Source organism: Oreochromis niloticus, linkage group LG6, assembly GCF_001858045.2.
Source record: "Oreochromis niloticus isolate F11D_XX linkage group LG6, O_niloticus_UMD_NMBU, whole genome shotgun sequence".
NCBI classification, from domain to species: Eukaryota; Metazoa; Chordata; class Actinopteri; order Cichliformes; family Cichlidae; genus Oreochromis; species Oreochromis niloticus.
In genome coordinates, this window is record NC_031971.2 from 28,708,542 (window position 1) to 28,733,613 (window position 25,072).

The 25,072-nt window shown below is 40.2% G+C and overlaps 1 protein-coding gene across 3 annotated transcripts; it reads right to left on the reverse strand.

The window, feature by feature from the left end:
* Nucleotides 1–1,733: 1,733 nt before the first annotated feature.
* Nucleotides 1,734–17,141, reverse strand: LOC102079061 (von Willebrand factor A domain-containing protein 7). Of its 3 annotated transcripts, none has more exons than XM_019359710.2 (18): nt 17,007–17,141; nt 10,290–10,512; nt 9,319–9,526; nt 8,742–8,827; nt 8,533–8,626; nt 8,288–8,401; nt 8,001–8,187; nt 7,031–7,200; nt 6,683–6,795; nt 6,311–6,427; nt 5,740–5,943; nt 5,520–5,655; nt 5,065–5,217; nt 4,841–4,933; nt 4,440–4,549; nt 3,804–3,968; nt 3,228–3,551; nt 1,734–2,613 (listed from the first exon to the last, which is right to left on the reverse strand). In XM_019359710.2, exons 1-18 carry the CDS (start codon nt 17,036–17,038, stop codon nt 2,197–2,199), a joined length of 2,946 nt encoding a protein of 981 aa, XP_019215255.1. In that variant the 5' UTR covers nt 17,039–17,141; the 3' UTR covers nt 1,734–2,196. The 3 variants fall into 3 exon arrangements, with proteins under 3 accessions (XP_019215255.1, XP_019215258.1, XP_019215256.1); XM_019359713.2 differs by having other exon boundaries at nt 10,430–10,512; nt 17,007–17,140; XM_019359711.2 differs by lacking the exon at nt 17,007–17,141 and adding an exon at nt 11,294–11,511.
* Between the last annotated feature and the right edge of the window lie 7,931 nt (nt 17,142–25,072).

Consider the following 25,072-nt stretch of genomic DNA (forward strand, 5'->3'; position numbering starts at 1 on the left):
GGCCTGATGGTGGAATTGGACTCAGGACCTTCTTGCTATGAGGACCGTCCTGCAACCGTGCTAACCTAACCACTGTGCTAAATCAGAACAACAGTTGCATCAAGGTGTTTTATATTGTGAGGTAAAGACCCTAAGATGATAATATAAGGACATCAGAGAAAACCCCAACAATCATATGAGGGATAAGGAAGGTTTCAAGTCTGATCTTAAAAATAGGCTTAAAATTGAATTGAATTGAATACATTGCTTAGGTTAAACTCTGGTTAGGAGTCTGATCTTTGACATTCTGGATATTCTGGACGGAAATTTGGAAATGGAAATATCACGAGAATAAAACATAACACTACTACAGAAAAATGTGTTTTAGGAAAATCAGTTTCCTTAAATAAAAGTAAAACTAAAATGGAAATGATGTTGGCAATATCATCATCATCATCATTATTATTATTATTATTATTACATATTATAATCAAAAGGTAAAGCTGAAATCCACTGAAACAAAATATGGTGTCTTAACTGAAAGACTCACCTTACAATTTAGATCTTGGCAGAAGAAAAATTGAAATGCTCACAGGAACTTATTTTTTTGTTGCAGTCAGAGAAGATAGAGAGAAATGTCATGTGATTTAAGAGAACTGTTGTTAATCTTTAACTGTTAGTTTATGCTCATGGATGATTTACCCTGAAATAATTAGAAAATACTGATTAAATAGTCTTAAGTCATCACATTTTCTTTCTTCATAGTTAATATTCATTCTTTCAGACTGTTAGATGAGCAAAACAGTGTAGAACCATAACCTTATGTGCAAATTTTAGCTGACACTTTCTTTACTTTAGTCCACAAAACCTTGTAACAACAAAATGGTAGTTTATTAGTTGATTGTCATTTATCAAAAAATAAAACTTTATGTACTTACATTTACATCTGTTATGACAACGAGTATCCATAAAGTCCAACATTTTCTGAAAACTATGCCCCTTTATTGAAAGAAACTTCAATAAGAGTCATTAAATAAACATTGAACACTTTTATTAATAAAAGACTTGCAAGCTCACAAAAGGAGTATTCATTCATGTACACAGAGAGCTTCCCCTCTGTTGTAACTGATTATGCTGCTGTGATAATATTTGATTTTAACAGGATGAGCAGGGTTATTTAACCACTAAAATAATTTATCATGGTCAGTGGCAATTCATGGTCAACACTTCTTCAGTATTGACCTTGTTGGAGGTTTACTCTCAGGTAGATGATATTGTATACAAATGTTTGTTTTCTGTTGAAACTCTAGGCCTGTGTCTGAGTGTATATTGTATTTGTGCCCTCTTTCTTTCCTTTTATAGTTGTGCCTGTTGAGCTGTTTTGGAAACAGCTTGATCATATTGTATGGGGAAAGACTCATCAAGCCAATCCAGCTTCTGGGAGATGCTCCAGGAAGCATAGAGTGAAATCTCATCAAATTACCTTAAAAAGGTTTGGCAGGCTGTAATCACTGCAAAAACCTTTTTTTTTTTTTTTTTTATGAAGGCAAAATTTGGCGAACACATTCATTATTTGGATTTAAATCATTATCAATTACTACTAACTCGGCAGAGGTGTGGTAAGCGCCTTGAGGCGACTGTTGTTGTGATTTGGCGCTATATAAATAAAATTGAACTGAATTGAATTCATTACATTTGCTATTCATTGTCATTTCTTATGTATTTTCATGGAAAAGAATGGAATGTAGAAGTTATACCAAATGCCTGATTGATAGTGTTTATTTGTAGAACTTAGAACTTGTATTCTCATTGTACAGTTGCTTGCACAGCGAAATTAGGCAGCAAGAGAAAGGTTGTTGCATATAAATCACAACACTGCAACATAAAAACTGCAAATTATTGTAATTTTGTGTGGAACATTGCATTCTTTTAAAATTACAGACATTATATTCCTAATGAAGTATTGTAAAATACAATATTGTAAAGTAAAAAATGATTATTTTTTAAAATAATTTTCCTAAATATGTGCCAAAGCTTTAGGTCTTAAAGAAGATTTCTCAAAGTCAATGCAGATGTGTGTGGATAATAACAGGTCTTAGTATATATATCTTTTTATCAGTGTTTTGCTTCATAGCCAGCTCAGCTCAGCAGTAAAGGTTAGGCTTGACTCATATGTCACAGATTCGCAAATTCAGTGCAATTGGCATTTGTTCTCTTTTACTTCAAAAGTACTGAAAACACAACATTAAGCCAAAGAATGGTTGATATGTTCAAAGTGTACCCTCCAGTGGATGTTGTTTGAACTGCAGATGCAGGTGTGGTAAGCACTCTAGCCTGTCCCACACATATCCCCACATTTCCAACACTATCTACAGCAGTCAGCTCTACAATCGGTGAACAGCAGGAGGCAGTGTAGGTAACCAGGGTAATATTCTCACCCCCTGCTTCAACCACTGTGCTCATATTCAGAGTACCATTCCCTTGGCGAATGGTTACACTCTCAATGCCAGTTCCATTGATGCCATCAGTGAAATTGGCGATGAACTCCCACTGGGAGGAAGCACAAAGCAATGAAGTGGAATCACAGGTTGATGTGGTGACTACCTGGCAAACTGGACGGTTAACATCTGTCACCTGGAGACAGAGAAATTAACAGGATGAAGAGGTTGGGAATGTGTGGTAGCAGTTATTAAAGATAAAAAGAAAAGAACATAATCAAATCTTTGGATGTCAGTTGTTGTTAAGTTTCTGTCTTTGTGCTGATTGCTCTCACATTCTTGTCTTATTTTAGTAGGCTTTTTCATTTAGTTTTACTTTATCTTTGTCTCGTCCTTGATTGTTTGCACTTGTTTGTTTACCCGCCTGGTCCACATTCACCTAATTATCCTTTGTGCATTAACATCCTCAGTTCTCCCTTTGTCATTTTTGTGATGTGTTTCTCATCTGTATTTTTTATACATAAAGGTGTGTTTTAGTTTGTTCAGCCAGTCTGGTGAGTCTGCATTTGTGTCCTTGTCTAACAACCCATGACAAACAATTTAACATCAATAATACAGAAGAGAAGTATGACACATAAAGCCTTACTGTAACTGCAAAACAACAATATCAAAACGAATTGCGTGTAAAATTTGATCTTTAATTTGAAATAAAAATAACAAAAATTTCTTTTTGATACATTATGTACGTGACCATTAATTATTACAGAATTAAGAATAATGTTGAAAAATATTATAACCATTGCCACTTACCTTAGCAGTCACAGAAAACCTGAGAACTACATAGTTGATGTCGGTGGCAGCGGCGTTTTCTGCCTCAATAGTGAGGGTCACGTCTGTTCCTGATGCAGCACTGGATGGAGCTGTTAGGGTCACGGTGCCATTGGCTTGACCTCCACTGCCTGCTACAGTAGTAACACTGCTGGGTGAAGTGGAAGTATAACTGCGGTCATTGCTGACTCGCACTGTAAATGTCTCAGTTGCAGAGTCAGTTATAACTCCATCAGTAGTTGCAGCGACTGTGAAGGGGATGGAGATAGTGGTGCCCGGCTCGATGTTGGTATTATTGGCTTGGGCCTGGACAAGAAGGGAGAGAGAGAGAGAGAGGAGCAGGGGAATGATTTTTTTCTTTTTAAATATTGTAGACAATAATATGTTGATGCATAATAACATGACTTCACACTGAAAGAAGCACAGTAGGACTGTCTGCTGTTTATGATTATAGACTTATTTAAGTATGTGGCTATTAAAAAGCTTTAAAAAAAATCTTTCAGTTTACTTATGGTGAGGTTAAGGATTCTTCGGAAAGCACACATTAACAGTTCTCACAGTGACAGAGATGCTGGAGGTCTTGATCTGTGTGGATGCTTGTCTCTGGAAGCTGCTTGAAGTGGACCTGGAAGTGGAGCTGCTGTCCTCTCCTTTCAGGATAAGCACAAATTCACCTGCTGGGATTCCACTAAATGTCACCAGGAAATCGCTGCTTCCTAATGACTGCATGAGAGAAAAAGCAGCAACATACAATGTTACCACATTAACAGTAACCAAACAATAAAGAGCATCTTTACTGCAGGGAAGGGCGGGTGCTAGGAATATTTGTGGATGTTGCAGCAGGACATTCATGTATTTAAGGTTTGAAAATTAGCTGCCATGAAATAGTGTGGCAAAATTAGCTGCCTTCATTTAATTAAAATTAAAACTTCTGCTGTATAAATTCACACAATGTTAATTAAGCTCTGAAATGCCAAGAATATCTCTGTACTATGTAGTAATATTATAATTTTAAATAAATGCTTCTTCAGTTCACTGAGGTTTATGCACAGCTCGTGATTTCTATTGGACCAATGCAACACTATCGTTTTTTCTTTTTCAGTCATTGTGTTGTAGATTTGCTGGTGACACTTGGGATTAATGCATGACCCCAACTTTCACTAAGCCTTATCTGTCAGATAGATGGCCTCACACCTGCAATGATCCTTTGACCTCTGTTGGACCTGAGTTGTCAAAAAGTGTGACTTCAGTGACCTTTACTGTTTCACTTCCTGTCACAGTGACCAAGATGCTGGCATTACCACCTAAAAGAGAGGTGAAGAAAAAAAGGTAACTAAATGAGTATCAATATTACATGGCCTTAAAGCGAAACACAACCTGCACAAATAAAAAAGGTAAGCTGTAGGACAGAATAGTTAAGGTTGAACTTTACTGACTATAACATGATGTAGCATAAACTTTTGGGACACAGAGTAATAACTTTTCAAGACAAATGACTGTTGATTAAAAGATGACTCTGTGGACAATGTAGTCTACCACAGCAGAACTTTACAACTATAGAAATGAACAAACAGTCACCATAAAAGTAGCCTGACCTGAGAGAGGACGTCCTTCTTTTACACTAAAGTCCCCATGGGCTCCCTCATGCTCTTCGACAAGGTTATAAATGAAGTTCACGGAACTTTGACCTGATACACAAAATAGATCAGAAGGTCTGGAATATGTAAGTCCAATAGTAGAAACAGACCTAGTAAATACATTATTTTCTAAAACATTCCATGTAACTCAGAGCCTAAAAATCAGCTTTCATAATACTGACCTGTAACCTTAACTAAGTAGGGGTTGTTTGAGCTAACACTGAGTTGCCATAGGCCCGTTTCATTATCAGTGTTGAGGCTTAAACGACGCAAGTTTCCTGCTGTGGTGACAGATGCCAAAGGACCACTGGAATGACTGGAAGTCTGAGATACACCTGGAGGAGAGGGACAAACAGTTATAAAGGCGTTTTCAACATGACTGTGTAAGAAGTAAAAGTTTAATAAAACAAATGCATCAAATAGAGCCTTAGAATTAAAAGCCTGAACCATGAAATAATTGGCAGAAAACATGTTTCGTGAACCTTCTCATTAAATTAAAAATAAATAAATAATATGTATATTTATACTACATATATTCAATAGTATGATATAAACTATATGCATTCAATTTGCATATATGAATTTACATTTCTATCATATTTGCTACAGAGTAAACAGACATTTATGATGACAAAACCTGTGGAGCTGGTGAGGCTGAAGGTGAGAGGTGAGTCTCCTGTGATGTAAGCTGTTATGTTCTGTAATGAGCCATCAACAGTAAAATTAAAATTGTCAGGCCTTCCAGGATTTCTTGATGCCTGAAAAACTGTCACCTAAGAGAAGAAGGAGAAACACATCACATTTACTCACACCGTGTCATCTTCAGTCAGATGTGATTCTCGTGATCGATGTCTTACCACAGCGCTGGCTGATGAGTCTACTATAACACTGGTAGCCAGAGAGAGTTCTGACTTGGTGACCTGAATGGCCTGACCTCCAGAAGCTTCAGCTAGGTCTTGGTATAACTGGGCACCAGATCGACTCATTACACGTGGAGCCACACCCTGAGAGGCTCTGCGGCGCCGTCGACCTGCTGAACTGCCTGTGAGCATGAAAGTAACCTGCAAGCATGAGGAAAAAAATCTTAAAAGTTCTATTGACTATCAAAGACCACAAGCCTAAGTGCGAATGGAAAACAGTTATTGATAATGAAGATGAAAGATGAATGATAATCAATGAGCCAGGCCAGAGGCAGCAGCTTTCAGGCCTGACAGCCTTGACAGACAATGAAAAACATGAAAAGGAAAGGAGGGTGGAGCACAGAAAAAAAACACACATACAGGCGTGTGGGGCACATAGTCATTTATAAATAGTTTGGTCCCTCTGAACTTCAGATAATGTTCTTCATTTCAAGACAAATGTTATACAAATTATCAGATGTTACATGCCAAAATTTATGACATTTTTAAGAGTAAAGTTAACTCTTACCTCAGATTTGGTGCTCTCTATAAGAGCAATAATGGTGTTTTTCAGGTAGGCGTCTTTAGCTGGAGCATCAGTGAAGAGAAAAATCTCAGAGAAGGGTGGAGCTGCCGTCAGTGCAAGCTTCAGTATTATATGTATGAAAGACAGGACAAAGTATCAATAATTAATAATTAATAATAAAAATAATCAGACTGTATCAATAATACAGTCTGAGGGAAAAGTAGCATTTCTGGCCACCTCAACAACACGTGTTTAATAATAAAAGGTAATTTTGATAATACTGTCTCTATACTTTACCATTTTTTTCTCCCAAATCGAATATGAGATTTATTTTTATTTTTGTCTAAAGTAGAAAACAGTCCATTGTGTTGTCACCTGCAGTCCAGACAAGGCCATTTCTGGGATATCTCCTCCTCCTGCCGCAGTCAAACTGTTCATCTGTCCTTTGAAGACGTCTGCATTAGATGTCATAACTATCGGTCCATAATCTGCACATAGAATACATAACATTAAAAAAATGTTCAAAGTGATGCATTTGCTCTGTTAAAGATTTGCTACAAACACAACTGCTATTATATTCTCATTCATATGGAAGACTAAAAAACAAAGAAAATTAACTCCCAATTTAAGTCTATAATAATGTGATAATTATTATACAAGATTATTTTCAAACAACATCTTTTCTATGCAATAAAGCACAAATTCAGCCTGTAAATGATCTACCTGGGTCATTGAAAGGTACCAATATATAACCAGAGGGTTCCTGTCCTGTTCCCCTTTTTCTGTCAATGATCTCAAAAGAAACCCTCTTTGCTTCATCAATGTCATCACTCATACTTCCTGTTGTGTCTATGACAAAACACAACACAGGAGACTGGGAGAGGCCCATCAGTCTGTAGAAACAAACATGAGAAAAAAAAAACAAATTACATATTTTCACATTATTAATCTGATTTATTTGAAACTATGGTTTCCTTGATGCTTAATTAATTGGCAGGAAAAAATACACTTATTAGGAACACCTGTTTAACTTCTTGTTAAAACAACTATCTAACTATCAGGTCACATTGCATGAACCCCATGTATTTAGGCATGTAGACATGTCCAAGATGATCTTAAGTTTTAACCAAGCATCAGAAAAGGAGAGGAAGGTGATTTAAGTGAGTTAGAACGTGGCTTGGTTGTTGATGCCAGACAAGTTGGTCTGAGTGCATCAGAAAACTGCTGATCGACTTTGATTTTGCCACATAACCATCTCCAGTGTTTACGGAGATGGTAATATCCAGTGAGCTGCAGTTCTCTGGGTAAAAATGTCTTGTTGATGTCAGAGGTTACAAGAGACCAGAGGCTTTAGGCAAATAAGAAGGAAATAAACACTCATTATGTAGAAGACCATCTTTGAATGCACAACACCTCAAACCTTGAAGTAGGCTGTCTACAGCAACACAAGACCACAGCGTCTGACACTCCTCTGTCAGCTAAGATTGAAGCTAAGAAAAAGGCCACTAGAAAGTGGACAGAAACGGTGGCAGTCTACAACATCTGTATTTGAGATGCAGAAAAGCATGCACAGAAATACCTCAGACAAACTAAAAATATTGTTTCCCCCCCCCGAATCTAATCTAAAAATGATTATCATTATTTATTATTATTTATTATTTCCTCTTGTGTGACACTTGAGAGCTAGCTTTACCTCATGAAGTTTGTGTCTCCAGCAGCTAATCTGACATCCTCCAGAAGCTCCATAGTGGCACGAATAGCCAGATTAGCTGCTTCATTGTGACGGAAGCCATGACTGGAATCAATTGTATCCTTATTGATGCCCCCCACTGGATCCCTCCTGCTTGTACGGTCAAAGAATCCACCATGACTGCATTTACCTTTGAACATGGATAACATTTTATCATGTTATCAAGAGATATTGAAAACATACAAAGACTTTATCATAACACATCAAAAGAGATGATTTCTCCAAGTTACCTGTGGGTTTTGATGAGGAGATGATGCTAAAGTAGCCTGAAGTCAGCGCATCAGGTAGAATGTTGTTAGTACAGTTCTCTCCTACGCAACTTCTGCATGTTGGAGTATTTTGTCCTGCAGAAATATCAAATAACAAAGAAAAAAATATTGATTTATATTTTGAAAATAAACTTTACAAATACTATTACAAATTTAATCTAGATCATATTTAAGCTGGAATTTTCATCTTTCAGGAGGGCGCCTACCTGCCAGATTCTTAAGAGGTTGGTCAGGTCTGATCAGAGCACTGTATGGAGCTTTATTTCCCAGCTCCACCCAGTTACTGTGGCTGTAGAAGTCCTTGATATACAGAAAATGAAACAAATTTAGAATATCACTTTTGCATTTTGTTTTAATTACACAATGCTGTCATCTAGCATTCTTAACAAATTACTAGTAAATCAAGTATCAGTACCTGTAGAGTGTGACAGATTTGCCCTAGAGTCAACCTCCCTCTGAAATAGTTTTCTATCTTAGCATGGGCCTTCACCACAGATGCACCTTATTATTAAAATACAACAGATTAGATACAAGCTGCAATAGTGTAGCCTGCACTGCAAAACCTGAACTACAACATTACATCACCAGTCTTTATCCATTCAAAGGAGAGTGTTACAGTGTGTGTGTGAATGTTGAAGCTGTTATTCTGCAAGATTTCTGTTTGAACTTGGCAGTTCCAACTGACAAACAAGTCTTGTTTGTTGAGTGCTGAAGTAATCTGTAACATCACTTTCCTTCCCTAGATATAGAATTTTCAAGTATGTAAGACTTTTGTGGGAATTGCTACAAACCTTGTTGAAATTAATGAGAAATGTTACAAAAATTCTTTCTAGATTTCTGTTTTTGTTTTTTCTGTTATTTACCAAACCCTAATTCTAAACACTTTTCTTTATTAGGCTGTTGAATTCTATAGATCTGTATTCACATGAGTTATACATAGTATAACATTATTATTTTCATTATTAAAGTATTATTGACAAGCTTTGAGGTACCTTCAGTGATGATATCCCGTCCTCCCTGGAAGGTCTCATCGTCAAAATGGCGCGCTGCACTCAGCAGAAAAATCGCGTCCACCGCTGCATTGCTGAGGTACATAGAAGCAATGGCAGTTTCAAACTTGATGGTGGAAACGAAAGATGTGAAGGTGTCCATAGACGAACAGGCCCTTTGTACCTTGCCAGCTGACAAGTTGTTATCAATCTGGAGACAATAAATTTGTATATTACAACTCCTTAAATATGTTGCTCTCATGTTAACCAAAATTTGTACTAACTATTGCACTAAAGGTAAGAGTAGTCTTATCTCATCATCAGCAATTATGACCAGCAAAGTAGTTTGTGCGTAATAGTAGTAATAAAGTGCAGGTCCCACTCGTGACACCACTAATTTGGGTCAGAGGCCACTGGCAGCAGTGTGGCGTCTGTTGACTGGGCTTGCTTGAGCACAATCCAACAGAATCTTCCTTATTATGTATGCAGATGGATGTATCAAAGTGACACCAACATGAATAGTAGGACATGAGGTTTTATAGCACAACACTGAACTGTACGGAGAAAAGTGTAATTCATGTTGCGTCTGACTGATGTGTTTCTCCATTCTACAACACTAGAATGTGAATAATGTATATTCTTTAGTTAGTGTTAAACAATACGCAAAGCCAGGGGCGTAATTTCCAGGGGGGTTAGGGGGGTTATGACCCCCCCAGTAATCAGACCCAACCAATATAACCCCCCCAATAAAATTATGAATTCTCTTGCATAAATAGGCTGTTGATTTTCTTTACTCATTTCAGGTATTACCAGCAAAATAGTTTCATGTTTATTCATCTGGGAATTTACCCAGATTTATTTATTTATTTAGACAGAGATCTTGAATCCCCCAATGTTCAGCACAAAGTTACGCCGATGCGCAAAGCACAGATGTATCACTGTTCTTGCTGTGTTTATTTGTAAGTCTAACTCACAATCAGATTGAAGTCCAGTCCTTTAGAAGCAGCGATATCTCGGCAGACCTCTGCTGTCTTTTGAAGGACTGCTGTTCGTGTGATTTCACGGTGGGTGAAAGAATTTGAGTTGAAGAGTGGTTTAAAGCTATGAATCAGACCTGGGAGGGAGAGGACCAGCACCACCAGAAGCATGCCTGACTGCCTGGTAGTCATAGTTGAGCAGGAGGGCAGGATGGTAATGCTGAAAGAAAAAGAAATCCTGATGGGAATGTTTACACTAGTTTTTATGTTGGTTTTAGCAACATAGTTTTTTCTGCCAGAAACCAAAAACAATATGTCTTGATGCATGCCCAATCATGCAGGTAAGTAAATCCCAAAAGGCTGTTTCTGTTCATCTGGATGTAGTGTTTTCAGTGGGAGAAAAGTTTTGTCACTCATCCAAGTGACTTCTTCAGTTTCAGCTGACTGCAGGTTTCCCCAACCTTATAAACAGCACATTGCACAATGACTGAAACTAGCACCACTGAATGAACAATGGGCTAAGAGGTCAGTTCCTTGATCATTAATATGCCAATTGTCATGACCATTCTCATCAATGGGCATGACAATTTGAACAGAATCAACTTTTTGGGACAAAAAGAATATGATCAAGCACAGAGACTGCCTTTGCAATTAATGTAAAGGAGTGCAACTATTACACCCATGAGAAAGAAAGAGAAGTAAAAGTAAGTGGAAATAAGATAAATCATGTTTGATATTTTATTAAACAGATTAATGCTATTAACATCAGCACTACATCATATGATAAATTTTACACTGGACCTCATATTTTACTTAGATGTAAAATTTAAGGGTTGACAGAAATGCATTGGTAATTTACTTCCATTCCTTAACATTGAAAATAATATAGAAAAAAAATGAATGGGATACTAGGAAAAAAAACAGATGGTACAACATGTGTTTAACATGCCAACAAAATAATTCTATGATACACTATAGAAAGGTTTCACTGTCCATCTTACCTGTGTGAACCGTTCTTAGGTCGTTCTTAGGTAGTTTTGTCGGATTCAGTCTTTAGCACTTCTTCAGTGTGAGACTTTGTTTACTCAAGTAGATTATAGTCAAGACAGATGCGTGTTTTCTGTGTCAACTCTAGGCTGTATCTGAGTGTGCACAGTGTGTGTGTGTGTTCTCAATCATTCCTCTTATATTCATGCTTCCCTTAAGCTGATGAATTCCAAAGAACACACACACAAACTGGTTTTGTTTTATCATCTGTGCATCTTAGTGTGACATCAAGGGTGTGAGTAAATGTGTAACAAAATGACACATATTGTACTGGTTGCTAATCTGTCACTTATCTAAAACCTAGATAAGGGCCCTTTCTCAATTCTAAGTATGCGAGTACGTACTCGCGTTCTCGGCGAGACCGGACTTGCCGAGAACGCGAACACGGACTCGCCATTTGTACAATTGGAACACCAGCGTACTTGATGATGTCACAGGTCCAGAGTTTTTACTGCCGTCCCCTCTTAATTTAACTGTGAGTAATATGTTATGAAGCTTAACTTTAATCACAGCCAAACCGATTTACTCAGGAACAAATAAAACACTGAAATAAACCAAACATTAACATTTAGACGTGATCTAAGTGACTTATATATCATGTTTAACCTCAGTAGCGAAATCTCTATTAATAAAAATAGTGTACATGTATGCCTTAATAAAAACAAGCAGGTGAGATGTTAGAACGCTTTTATTTTTATTTCAGTGGACACTCAATATAATAGACAGCTGCTGGGGTTTGGGGTCTGAGTAGTGAAAAGACCGCGGGGGGGTTGAAAACAATGTGCCGGGAGTCCGCCATTGCCGCGTTTGAGTTTTGGACAAAATGCATTCTGGGATATTTAGCTGTATCAAGTCCACACAAGTCACCACCGATGCATGCTCGATAAAACAGGCGGAGCAAGAACACATCCTGGACTTTTTCGCGTTCTCGGCTTGATGCGTACTTTGAATTGGAACAGTACTTGGTCTCCGACTGATGACGTATCACGAGTACACGAGAAAGCAAGTACGCACAAGTATGCATATTGAGACAGGCCCAAGTAATCTAAGAATCCCATGAATCTATGAATACTAATTTCAGTTAAAGGAATATTCCAGCGTATAAGTTGTTTGAGTATGGAGTTGAATGTAGTCTTGATTAAAAGTGTAAAGTAGGTTAAACAGAAACGGTAATGCTCAAAAGTTTGTGATTATCCACTTCTGTCACTTCTTTATTTATTTATGTTGGAAATTTTATAATGCTTCTAGCCGAGGACCTATGAGTGCTGGCTAACAAAAGGACGTGAATGTTAATATTTGATAATAAGAGGGCAAATAAGATTATTTGACATAATAAAATAACACATCATGGTCATTGATGAGGCCTCTCACCTGCAGGTGACAAAGCAGCAAAGCAGCTGCCTGCTGTGCTAAGAAGAAAGCTGTGCCTTTAATCATAGTAAATAAATTTATCCAAATAAATATGACAACAACAAGCATGTGAATACGCTCCTGCAGAAGTAGGTCCTTTTGCTTTATTCAGTTTTGCGTAAAAGTACACATACTGCATTTCTTTGTCCTTTAGCAGCTTTTATATGAATAAAATAAAAACATTAGAAATAATACTTGGAATTTCAATCTGGTTCACTGTAACTCTCATTTCTGAACACAGACAGTGGGGAGAGTAAAGACTATTACTATGAAGCTTTATTCCACAGCCCCACCCACTTACTGTGGGTGTAGAAGTCTGTGACACACAGAATATGAAACTGACCTTTGCATTTTGTTTTAATTATACTCCGCTGTCATCTATCACTAAAAAAAAAATCCTTCCAGGGTAGGATGGGTACTGTTAACTTTTGCTTAACTGGGTGAAAGGACACTCTCTCATGCTGAACACAGAACACATATACAAATGCATGTACACTGAAACAGATGCGCACTCACCCACCCTCACCCACCCCAAATGCCTCCGATGCATGTCATGTGCTTTACATGGTGTAAATGTGAATATTCATGTGCTTTTTTTGTGCTGAGGTGTTTTTTTTACTGTCCTCAAGCTGGTTTCCCAGTTAGGAGCTCAGTTCGAGTAGAGTTCTTTTTTTCTCCTCTTGTCCCTGATGTGTGTACTTTCACTGTTTTTCTTTTTGGTGCAGCTATATCTGTGATGGTGCGGCTGTTTTGTGATGGTAATGAAGTCTAAGCTTTGTGTTGATCAGATACAGAATAGAATAGAATATAATAGCCCTTTATTGTCATTGTACATGTACAATGAAACTATGACAAAATTCACAGTAAAAAACTGTAATCTGATGTACTTGGGAACTCAACTTTTAGTCATTTACAAATAATTGCACAAGAACCCATCAGACAGGTTTCCGGAAAGAATTGTATCTGCACTGTGCAATCTCAGCCTCACATTGTTGCACAATGTCATATTTTGTCTTGAATCTTTGTTTCATGTATTAACTGTGTCTGAATCATTGAGTACAAACTCAAACGAGATAGCCAAGATAATCTCTCTTTATTTGCAACAGTCTAGTGTACTGGCTGACCTGTTTTTACTTCTCTGGTCTGACCGAAGGGCCTAACACTCAAAGAATGCTTTACAACTTTATCAACAGAAAATCTCAAAAAGAGCAATGTGTGAATAATTGGGACAATTTACAGAGTAACATTTATCAGCTGGACAGGCATGTTTGTTGTAGTCATATTTCTGCACACTGCCACAGTGGCTTTTAAACCAAACAATTAGCACTTAAGTGCAGCCTTTTAGCTATGATTTTACATCAGCTTTCATTCAGTGCGTTTTTACAATGATTTTTACATCGACATCAGCATTTGGTGATGTCCGCTGTTCCTGTTAGAACTAGAATTATGTTCTTCTTTGAAGGGAGACAAACACATGGTTTTAGGATTTGCTTTGCTTTTCTTTCTTCCTTTTTTGGGGGGCAATTCCCCCCCCCATGGGTAAGTTCATTTTTATGTTTTTGTTAGCTAGAGATGATTTTAAATTAACTTAGTTTAAGTTAACATACCTGGATTTAGTCCTAACAGTTTCTTTACACTTACTGTTAACTTTCTCGGGTTGTATTAAACCACAAACTAGCAGTAGAATGTGTAAAATGTTAACTTTAAGTGCAAGTTTTAGACAACATGTTCTTTACTTTGGACCATAAAACCTAATGGAAAAACCCCAAAACAAAACAAAGAATACTGTGTGAGAGTGAAAACCTGTTATGAATAGAGGTATAATAGGTTCTTAAGCAGAGGGGAAAAAACAGAAAGACAAAGAGACATAAAATACTTCCCAAATGCTAAAAGACAGTGAGCTACATCGTGCAGAGATTTCTTGCTAATGACCACACGGCTCCTGCCCCACACAAACACATAGTAATACCACTGTCTACTTTCAAGACAAATACATTTATCAACACTTCAAATGGGTGTGTCACAATAGTTGACACGATGGAAGCTTTCACAGTCTCACTAGTTTAAATATTAACAAAAGGCTTGCTTGCCACAAACAAGGCCATTCATGAGCTTCCCCTCTGTTGATTATTTTGCCCTGCTCTTGATATTAACAGTGCAAACAAGATTATTTGACCTGTTACAATTGCACCTTTGACAAGCTTTCAATAGTAATTTTATCCACACTTTGTAATCACAGCCTCACAGCATTGAGCAAAGTCATATTTTGTCTTGAATATCTTGAATCTTGATAACCTATGTTTATACTGACAGTAGTGCACTGACATATTTTTGCTTTTGCTTTTACTTCTTTGCTCTGACAATAGATGCTAACACTCAAAGAATGCTATCAACAGAAAATGGCAAAAGAACAATGATATGATAGTGACCACTTGTAGAGTAACATTTCTCAGTTTGACATGCATGTTTCTTGTAGTTTTGTTTCTGCACACAACCACGGTGCCTTTTAAATCAAACAATCAATCGCGCTCAGTGGGCTTTTACAAAGATTTTTACATTAACCCATGGACATCAACATTTGGTGATGTTCATACCACTTTTTCTTTTTCTTGGAAATCTCTGCTAACCCTTTTCTGTGATCGTCTCCAGTTCCTGCTTGTTAGTTTGAATGCTTTCCTGCCTGCAGTTTTGTGTTTAAGAACTAAAAAAATGCAGGCAGCTTTTAGTTGTATTGTTTTGAGATTGGGTCAAAAAATTAAATGAACATTTTGAAAACATATCAGATGTCAGTGGGATCTAATGTACTGAGACTCACCTTTCCAGCACCCTGACATAGACTTTGCCGAGGAGGCTGAGAAGTGTGATCTCCTTATAGTTGGAACACACCTTATGGTTCGCCTTATTAAAGTTGGAAGCCACCACTCCAGTCTGCCAGTCCTGAAGTACTGCCACCTGACATTGTAGAGGTGTGCCAATCAAGACAAACCTACAACATCCAGAGCCTTGAGGAACTCAGAGCGAACCTCATCCACCCCAGGGGCCGTGCCACCGAGGAATTGTTTAACTGCCTCAGTGACCTGACCTCCAGTGATGCATAAGTCATCTCCCTCTTCCCCAGACTCTGCTTCCTTTACAGAAGATGTGATGTGTGACAGGCACTAACCACCTTGCAGCCACAGCTCAGTGCAGTAGCCTTAGCAGTGGAGGTACTGAACACAGTCCATCCTGACTCAATGTCCCCAGTCTCATTCGGAATGCTGTAGAAGCTCTGCTCGAGGGGGGAGTTGAAGATCTTGTGGATGAGGGCCTCTGCTAGGCATTTCCACTGCACCCTCACTATATGTTTACGTGTGCCAGGTCTGTCCAGCATCCTTCCCTGCCATCTGAACCAACTCACCACCAGATGGTGATCAGCTGACAGCCCTTGCAGAGTAATATGTTATGTGAGAGCCAAAGCACGTGTGCATCTCAAAACACCTAGTCTAATCCTTATGGCGGTTTCTGTGGCTGTGATGAGATCCACTATGAACAACTGTTGAGGAAAAATGGCAAAATGGAGTCCTTTGGCTAGCACTTTCTTTTCAGGTTCAGTGAGATTCCTATTCGAAAAGTTCTTCGCCCATATTTCCTGGCTGTCTTTACGACACCAACTGTCTGCTATCTATAATGCAGTTTTGAGATCCCTTCTGAGATGCCTTAACATCCGCTCACATCCTGGGCCATTTGACCTCAGTAAATCAATAGGTTTCACAATGGGTTCACCCGAAACCTTGGTTGTTTGTGACCCACACCCGTTTTCACACCTTGGCTCGTGTAATTACGTAGAGGGTGTCTCCCTTGGGGACACTCCAATAGGGCTTAAATCTGAAAACACACTCTCAATGACCTGCTCTGTTTTCATACAAGGCTCACTGGATTATAGGGTGCATTAAGCCAAACAAAACAGTCAGATAAATCGAACTTTATTAAACTCATTCACAATAACTCTCAACATGTTAAGTTGTAACACATTAAATACTGAACAGTACATTCAACTTCCACAAATCCATCAAATTATTCATCTTCAGTGTCTGATTTTAACAGCTGGACGATTTCTGCATCAAGCATGCCCGGATCCCTCTCACATCGGATTAAAAGGCGTGTAAAGTGCATTCAGCTAAATAAAACAATCTGATGAGTTAAACTTAAACAACTTATTCACTGTAACTCTTAACACTGTTAAGCTGTAACACATTAAATACTGAACAATACACTTACTTTTTCAGTACATTCAACATCCACAAATCCATCAAATTATTCTTCTTCAGCGTCTGAGTTTAACAGTTGGGCGATTTCTGCATCAAGCAAGCCCGGATCCCTCTCACATCGGATTAAAAGGCGTGTAAAGTGCATTCAGTGAAATAAAACAATCCGATGAGTTAAACTTTAACCAACTTGTTCACTGTAACTCTTAACATTGTTAAGTTGTAACACATTAAATACTGAACAATATGTAACCCAATTCCTAAAATCGTCTTAAAAGAAAAAAACATTTCATGTTCATTGTTTCTGTTCTTTCTGTCCTTCTGTAATGAAAGTGAAACAAAATCAGTATATTTATTTAAACATAAAAAGGACGCAGATTATATACAGGGTTTGTACGGGTGCTTGAAATCCGTGAAAATGCTTGAATTTTAATACTGTCTTTTCAAGGTTTGAAAAGTGCTTGAATTTCAGATGTGGTGCTTAACAGTGCTTGAAACTGTAACTTTATTTCATTCACCACAAATAACAATCTGACTGAATGCTTTTCTTATCAAACAGAGAAATAAAATGAGTTGCAAAGTGTAAAAGCAAAATTTCTCCACCTGGGCTGCCTTGCACCTGGTCTGTTTCAATGAGTGACCCCGCCCCTCCCCCCTAACAGTCAGGGATGAGTATGTTAACATACCTGGAGGTTGCTGTTTTAATGAGTGTTTGATGGAAAACGACAATAGCGGAGTTTGCGCTCTCTAGTCACATGATAGGTGAGTCCCAGTAAGTAATTTTTGAGAGTTTGTACGTTACACATGCTAAATTTTAAAATTGTAATTATTAGATAGCTAGCTTTTGCTAGCTAGAAACTGTAACTTTATTTCATTTCTCAGCTTTTGCTAGCTAGCAAACTTGCGGGATAAATGATTGAAATGCACCGAGTGTGATGCAATACGGCTATTATAGCAGTTAGTTACGATGATTTATGGAACACCCTGTGTGAACTTAGCTAACATCGCTTCACTCCAGTGAAAGCTTTAAACGTTAGCCCGCTACATAACTAGCTAAATTAAGGCTTTCTGATTGAAGGCTAAAAACGAAGTTGTCACCAAGTAAATAGAATACTTCTACTGTTCGCCAGCCTCATTCCTGGCAGCAATGCTTTCGGAGGATGAGCAGCCGGCCTCCACCTCCCCGCCATTACCAGTCTCCTCAGTCACCGCCGTTCCCTCATCTGGGAGTAAACGGCGTCCACGTCACCAGCGCTCCTCTCCTCAGCCAGATTCTGGGACCTCTGAGCAGCTGGCATGCGTTAGTCTTGTGAATTCTGGGACAGATTTTTGTGAAAAAGACTCTGTTTGTTTTGCTCCTCACGAGCCTGAAATTATTGCTACGGGGACTGTTCATTTTGAATCTATTAATTCCAACTCAGTGACTATTTCCTGTGACTCTGCAAACTCAGAGATGGCCAACCATAAGGCTGTCCACCCTGAATCTGTCAACCCAGAGTTAACTCAGAGACTGTTAACTCCATGTTTGTCACTCCTGAGTGAGCTCATCCAGCCCACTATATGGACATTGTGTTACTGCAGCCTGAATGGCAGCCTGAGCTGATTGTGTGTCTCACACAGCTTCAGCTAGCTTCGTCTCTGCCAGAGGTCTTTGCGCCTGCCGGTTCTGTTTCGTCTCTGCCAGGGGTCTCCACACCCGCTGGCCCTGAGTCTGTCTCCACTAGAGGTTCCGAGGGGTCGCTCCAGCCATCTTCTGTCTCCTCTGGAGGTTCCGAGGGGTGGTTCCAGCCATTTTCTGTCTCCTCTGGAGGTTTTGAGGAGCCGCGCCAGCCATCTTCTGTCTCCGCTGGAGGGTCTGAGGGGTCCATCCAGCCGTCTTCTGTCTCCCCTGAAGTAGGGCTGTGCGATATGACCAAAATCTCATATCCCGATATTAAGACATCTATCGTCCGATAACGATATAAAATCACAAAAATGTAACATTTTCTGTAAATTCTGTGAATCTCGGGCAGCTCGACTTGTGTGAAGTGTTTCCAGCTGGGCGTCGCGTACCTGGAGTCGAGTGTTTTAGCTGATGCATGAAACTATACATTTTTAGACATAAGTTGTTATGGCCGCCGTTTTCTTTGTGAGTATTTATTACACAGCGTGCTGCGGGGAAAAGCCTGTTCTAACGTTTGAGGCTAACGTTTATTTTTTAGCACCTGACGGCTCTTTTTTGCTTCTCATCCGTAAATACTCTGCATCTTTCACGTGATTCAGTTTATTTTGAAAAGTCTCAACAGGATCTTGAGCTTTATTGTGAAAGGTTTATGTGGAAAATAAACAAGCGGACACGAGGTGGTTTTACCGTCGTTGTTGCTAATGACAACGCATAAAAACAAGCGCTTGTCCGTCTGTAGTGTGGTTATATTAAATATAAGAGAAAGAGAACTTTAGGAAATTAATATATCAAAATAATGAAAAAATATTGCCGTAAACAGTTTAATTTGCGACACCACGAAACAAACGATAGCGTAAAATGAAACGATAGACGTTTTTCTATCGTCATCCGATATATATCGTTATATCGAACAGCCCTACCCTGAAGGGTCCGAGAGTCCCGTTCAGCCTTCTGTCTTCTGTCTTCTTCCGTGTGTACGCGGACTAGTGTGCTCTCAAGTAATGTGTGGTAGAGGTAGCACTTCTATTTTTGATATTTAAAATAAATGAGTACTTGTGGAAAGTTAGAAGTTGTTGCTCATTCTCTATCCACCTGCACACCTCCGCGGCTGGCTATATCTCCACCACACGTTACAACTGGCACCCCAACTTTTTTTCCCCTTGGACTTCAGACGATTTTTGGATCCCGCTGAGGATTTTTCTCTTCCAACACATGAACTGTCTCGGAAATGCCCACACTTTTGTGGACACTCGGACGTTTTTCCCGACCTCGGCTGCAGCCGACTAATTTCTGGATACCGCAGTTTGACGCTGCTGCGCTTGGAAAAAAAAAAAGAAGATAACTCCGCGACGCATATCGACACTGTGGATCTGTTATTTGGACATGTTGATATTGGATTCATCTTCTATGGATTAATTATGCTGTGGGTAGAACTGAACTTTTATGGTAGCTTTTCATTCCACTTTTCCTTTGCTGAGACTAGACTGACTGTAGCATATGTAAGTAGTAACTTAACCGACTACAACTATTAGTGCTGGTCTTCTGCTCAGTGTAAATGGAAACAATTTTAAACTAATTTTGCACTGAACACTAGTGTGGCAGACATGCTTTTGTAATAACATGATTGTGATCACTCCAGTCTAATTTTAGTTGTTGGATGATATTTTCAGAGGTGGTTCTTCCAAATTTAGTCTTGACAGGTGCTTTTGCAGTTTTGTCTTTGTAGTCTCACCTGACTGACTCTTTTAATGCTATATAAAAACTGTGCCATGTGCTGGAGTGGCTTAATTTTTTTGGAAATCACAATGGTGCGTTACCCAGATGACTATGACTGAGACATGGAACTTACCTCATTACCGATGTACAGTAGTTGAAAATGTGACTCCTAGCCTTTGCCAACAAGTGGTGGAGTTGAGAACAGAGGTGACTAGACTTAGTGACTGTTTACATGACTCACTGAACATACAGCAGAGTTTACTCAAGCAGTGGGACCAACTCACAACTGGGAATTCTCCCCCTCCTGCAGTCCCACAGTTTCATGTTTTCCCAATGGCCACTTTGACACCTCATGTTCCTATGAAGGACAAAGCTGAACCCAGCCAGCAATACTAATCCATTCCTACCCAGCAACACATTTCAACCTACAAATGCTTTCCTCCCATCTCGCTCACTCGAGTTCAGCAACACTTCCAGATTGGTTGCAGCAGCTTTACATCACGCCAAACTGGAGCCTTCCGTGTATGCTGGGGATGACAAAGTGCAACCTGAGGACTGGTTAAATGCAGTGGGCACATACAAATCCTCATTGAACCTGAGCGATGGACAATTGCTTAACGAACTGCCACACTTTCTTGCAAAAGAGCCCAGGAAATGCTTCAAGGCATTGAGCTCCCACATCACATCGTGGGCTCAATTCTGTCAACTGTTTAAGACAGTTTTTCTGCCCTCCGACAACCAAGAACACATCCTGAGAAGGCTTTTTGATCATGTTCAGGCTCAGGACGAACCACTCCCCACCTTTGTTGCCCACATGTTGAGTGAGTTTGACAAACTGAAAAGCCCTCCACCTGAGATAGACAGAATCGACCTAATTAGTAAACATGCTCTTGAAAAATTGTTGTCCTGTATGGTGCTAACATCACTTCTGTAAGTCTGTGAAGGTTCTCAGTCATCCAGGTCATCCTAGTCAAAGGAGTTTGCAAAGAAAAGCGTCTGGACTTCTTTGAGTTGCTTGAAGACGTTTCACCTCTCATCCGAGAAGCTTCTTCAGTTCTAAGGTCAAATGGCCGAGAGTCCCAGATTTAAACCCAGTGGGAGTATCCCCCCAAAGAGGGACAAAGGACCCCCTGGTGATCCTCTAATCACATGCGCCAAGGTGTGAAAGCGGGTGTGGTACCTAATCAGCCAGGACTCTGTAATGGACTTGCTTCTATGAGCTCATGAACTTCACTCAGTGCTTGGACCACATAGACCACAGCCTGCTTCATGTGGCAAATAACACCATAAGCCTGAACATTACTGCTTCAAATGCTCTCAGCCAGGGTTCACTACGCGCTCCTGCCCGACCTGTAACAACCAACTTCATTTAGCACAACGACCTACAAACTCCACTAGACAGCCCAGTCCAGCTTTTGCCGGCGCCTGGCTCCTCTGACCCAGGTCATGAAAAGTTGGAATTTAGCAGCACTGCAGCCCAGCCGCAGGCAGTCGGGAAACTACAGGGGAGGGAGGACATTTGGCAGAGGCCAACCTTCCGACAGTTACTAACGGGGTCTCACATGCCCCATTCATGGCAGGGTGGACATACTCTTGGACACTTGGAAGACGATTTTTCACAAGTCCACTGGAACACACCGCTAAGAACGAAAGTAAACTTCAATGCTTCATCCATGGATGCTACCCTCGACACAGGTGCTTACCTCTCAGCTGTACGAGCAGATCTAATTCAAGTCATTGACTCCTACCCTAAAAAGACAAGTGAGTGGAATGGTCCTGCAGTTAACCTTGCCAATAATGCTCCCTGCATCCCTGAGGGTTTCACTTGGCTCAATGCTGGATTCATGAACAACAACTTTTACCAGCGTTTTGCAATAATACCAGATTTGTCTTCTCAATGGCAAGATTGAAAAGACAAATTTTATGGCAAGAGCTTCTGTGTCTATTCACATTCCCACTAGAACAATCTGCATTGAGGAAATCCCCTGCCCATTCACAGACGATGAAGAGGACCTTCAAAATGATTAGTCACATTCAACTGAAACACTGATGTCTTTGGAATTGATTTGAACCCACTTAACAGCCAAACTGTCTGAAGCAAGCCTCTCGGAGAACCACAAGGATGCTTTACTCAATCTGCTCAGCAAGTTTAGCTCCATGTTTGATGGTCATCTTGGTCGAACTGCTCTCACCAAACATGCCATAGAGACTGGTGATGCAAAACCTGTTAATCTCCCACCCTATTGCACGTCACCCGCTAAGAAACCTGTGATTGAAGAACAGGTGCAACAAATGTTGAAGGACAACATCATAGAACCTTCTGCAAGCCCTTGGGCAGCTCCTGTAGTCATTGTCAATAGAGCGGCCGCAGAACCAAGGTTTTGTGTGGACTTACGAGGGCTCAACCAAGTTACCCGAAAAGACTCTTATCCCTTGCCTCGTGTAGATGAGTCTTTGGACTTTCTGGCAAGGGGAAAGTCTGTCTCAATATTGGACTTAGCACGAGGCTATTGGCAGGTTGCTGTAGCAGAGGACTCAAAGCCTAAAACTGCCTTCATCTCTCACTGCGATCTTTTCCAGTTTTGGGTGCTGTCCTTTGGGCTCTGCAATGCATCTGCAACCTTTCAGAGACTCATGAACTCTGTGCTGGCTGGCCTCATTTACAAAACATGCGCAGTCTGCCTGGATGACATTGTTATCGCCTCACCTACCTACCTTTGAACAGCCTCGATGAATTCACCTTACTCGAGTACGGCATCACATCATCAGGTGTTAAACCTGAACCAGACAAAGTAAAAGCGGTTAAGGGGTTCGATACCCCAACCTTGGTGAAGCACGCTCGTCAGTTCCTCGGCCTGACTGGTTATTATCGCCGCATCATTCAGAATTTTGCCGGCCATGCCGAACCTCTTCATACCATCACCAGAAAGGACAATGCGTGGATTTTGTTGGGTCACTGCCCTGCAACGCGCTGGTAATGCATATTTGATCGTGTTTGTTGACTATTTAAATAAGTGGGTTGAAGCCAGTGCTGTCAAAGAAGCTACATCTCAGATAGCAGCTGATAAATTTGTCACTGACATTTTTGCTAGACACAGTACACCAACTTACCTGATTTCTGACAGACGGTCTCCTTTTGTGAGTGAGCTTTTTGAACAGGTTGTTTCTGCTTTAGACTCAGTGCACAGACTCACTACAGCATATCTCCCTCAGACAAATGCTACTGAACGCTTCAACTGGTCTCTGAAGACTGCAATTCGCGCTTATGTATGTGATAAGCACACATCGTGGCAAAGCAAATCTCCTTCAGATTTGCTTTGCTCTGCGTACAGGTATGACTCCTGCCATGATGCTTTATTGTCGTGAGTTGGACACCCCACTTGACCTTATCACTCATCCTTTTACAGCAGGTATTGATGAACCGGGTATACCTTACCCTAAGACTCTTAAAGCCTCCCCACAGGAAGCTCACAACCACGTCAGAGCGGCTCTTGACTATAGCCATGGCAGACAAAAACATTACTATGACTTGAGACGTCAACATGCCACGTTTCGTGTTGGTGACCATGTTAGAGTTAGGACACGCACCAGGTCAGACGCTCAGTCTAACTTTACTGTTACACTTGCACCATTGTTTGAGGGACCATTGTGTGTATCTCAGAGACTCAGTGATGTTAACTACAGGGTCACTTGGGTGGACTCCGGTGTGGATGCAGGTGTTTACCATGTTGTGAACATGCAACTGTTCCATACCTGGGACTCTCTCACTTCCAAGGAACATTCCGTTTCATCTCCTGCTGAAAGTGTGTGTGCCAACCTTAGCTGTAACCTCTATGTACAGGGTACTGTTAGGTGTGGTGTGTGCTTCTTCAGCTGTGTACGGCTGAGGACAGCGTTTTTCTTACCAGGGGGGACTATGTAACAGTTGCTGTTGTAATGCAGTGTATTGCTGCATGGTGGCGCCCATGGTGGGTCACCCCCCTTTTTGTTCTTTTTCGCACCATCTCTGTAATGGATTCTTCAATGTGTGCTCTCAAGCAATGTGTGGTAGAGGTAGCACTTTTATTTTTGATGTTTGAAATAAATGAGTGCTTGTGGAAAGTTAGAAGTTGTTGCTCATTCGCTATCCGCCTGCACACCTCCACGGCAGGCTACATCTGCACCGCACGTTACACATGCTACCACCTGCAGTCGCCACACTGCCATCTGCGTCTCTGCCAGAGGTCAGTGCCTTGTCTGGTCTTACTGCTGCCACACCGCCGCCACATCCAGCATGACCTTGTCCAGCACCACACCATGGTCGGCCGCTTCCCAGGCCATCGGCTGGGCATTTTCGCCGTCATGGACAGCCTCCTGAACGGTATTTCTGCTTTCTGCTTTTCTGCTTTTCACACATCTGACCTCCAGAACTGCTTTATCGGCGCCGCTGGCTCCGTGGTCGGCCTACAGAAGTATATGATGGACTGTTGTGCAGTTGGCCTCCGGGCTGGCCCCCTGAACTGTGTTGTTGGACTCTTGTGCTTAGTTTTTTGTGTTTGTAATCTCTGGGCTCCTGGTGCTCCTGTTTTGTGTTGCTTCGATTTGTAAATTGACCCACAATGTTAGTGTTTTATGCATCGTGCTTTTACATTGTTTGAGATGTTGGACATTTCTTTTTACCGTATTGCTGGTCTCACCTTTTTTGAGTCATTAACATTTAC

Excerpts from the sequence above, each read along its gene's own strand:
- LOC102079061 (XM_019359710.2), bottom strand. The coding sequence starts at position 17,038 with ATGGATTTGTGGATGTTGAATGTACTGAAAAA. Across the intron at positions 8,188-8,287 it reads CTCCTCATCAAAACCCACAG|GTAAATGCAGTCATGGTGGA; the intron begins GTAACTTGGAGA and ends CCATGTTCAAAG. Across the intron at positions 4,550-4,840 it reads AGAAGGACGTCCTCTCTCAG|GTGGTAATGCCAGCATCTTG; the intron begins GTCAGGCTACTT and ends CCTCTCTTTTAG.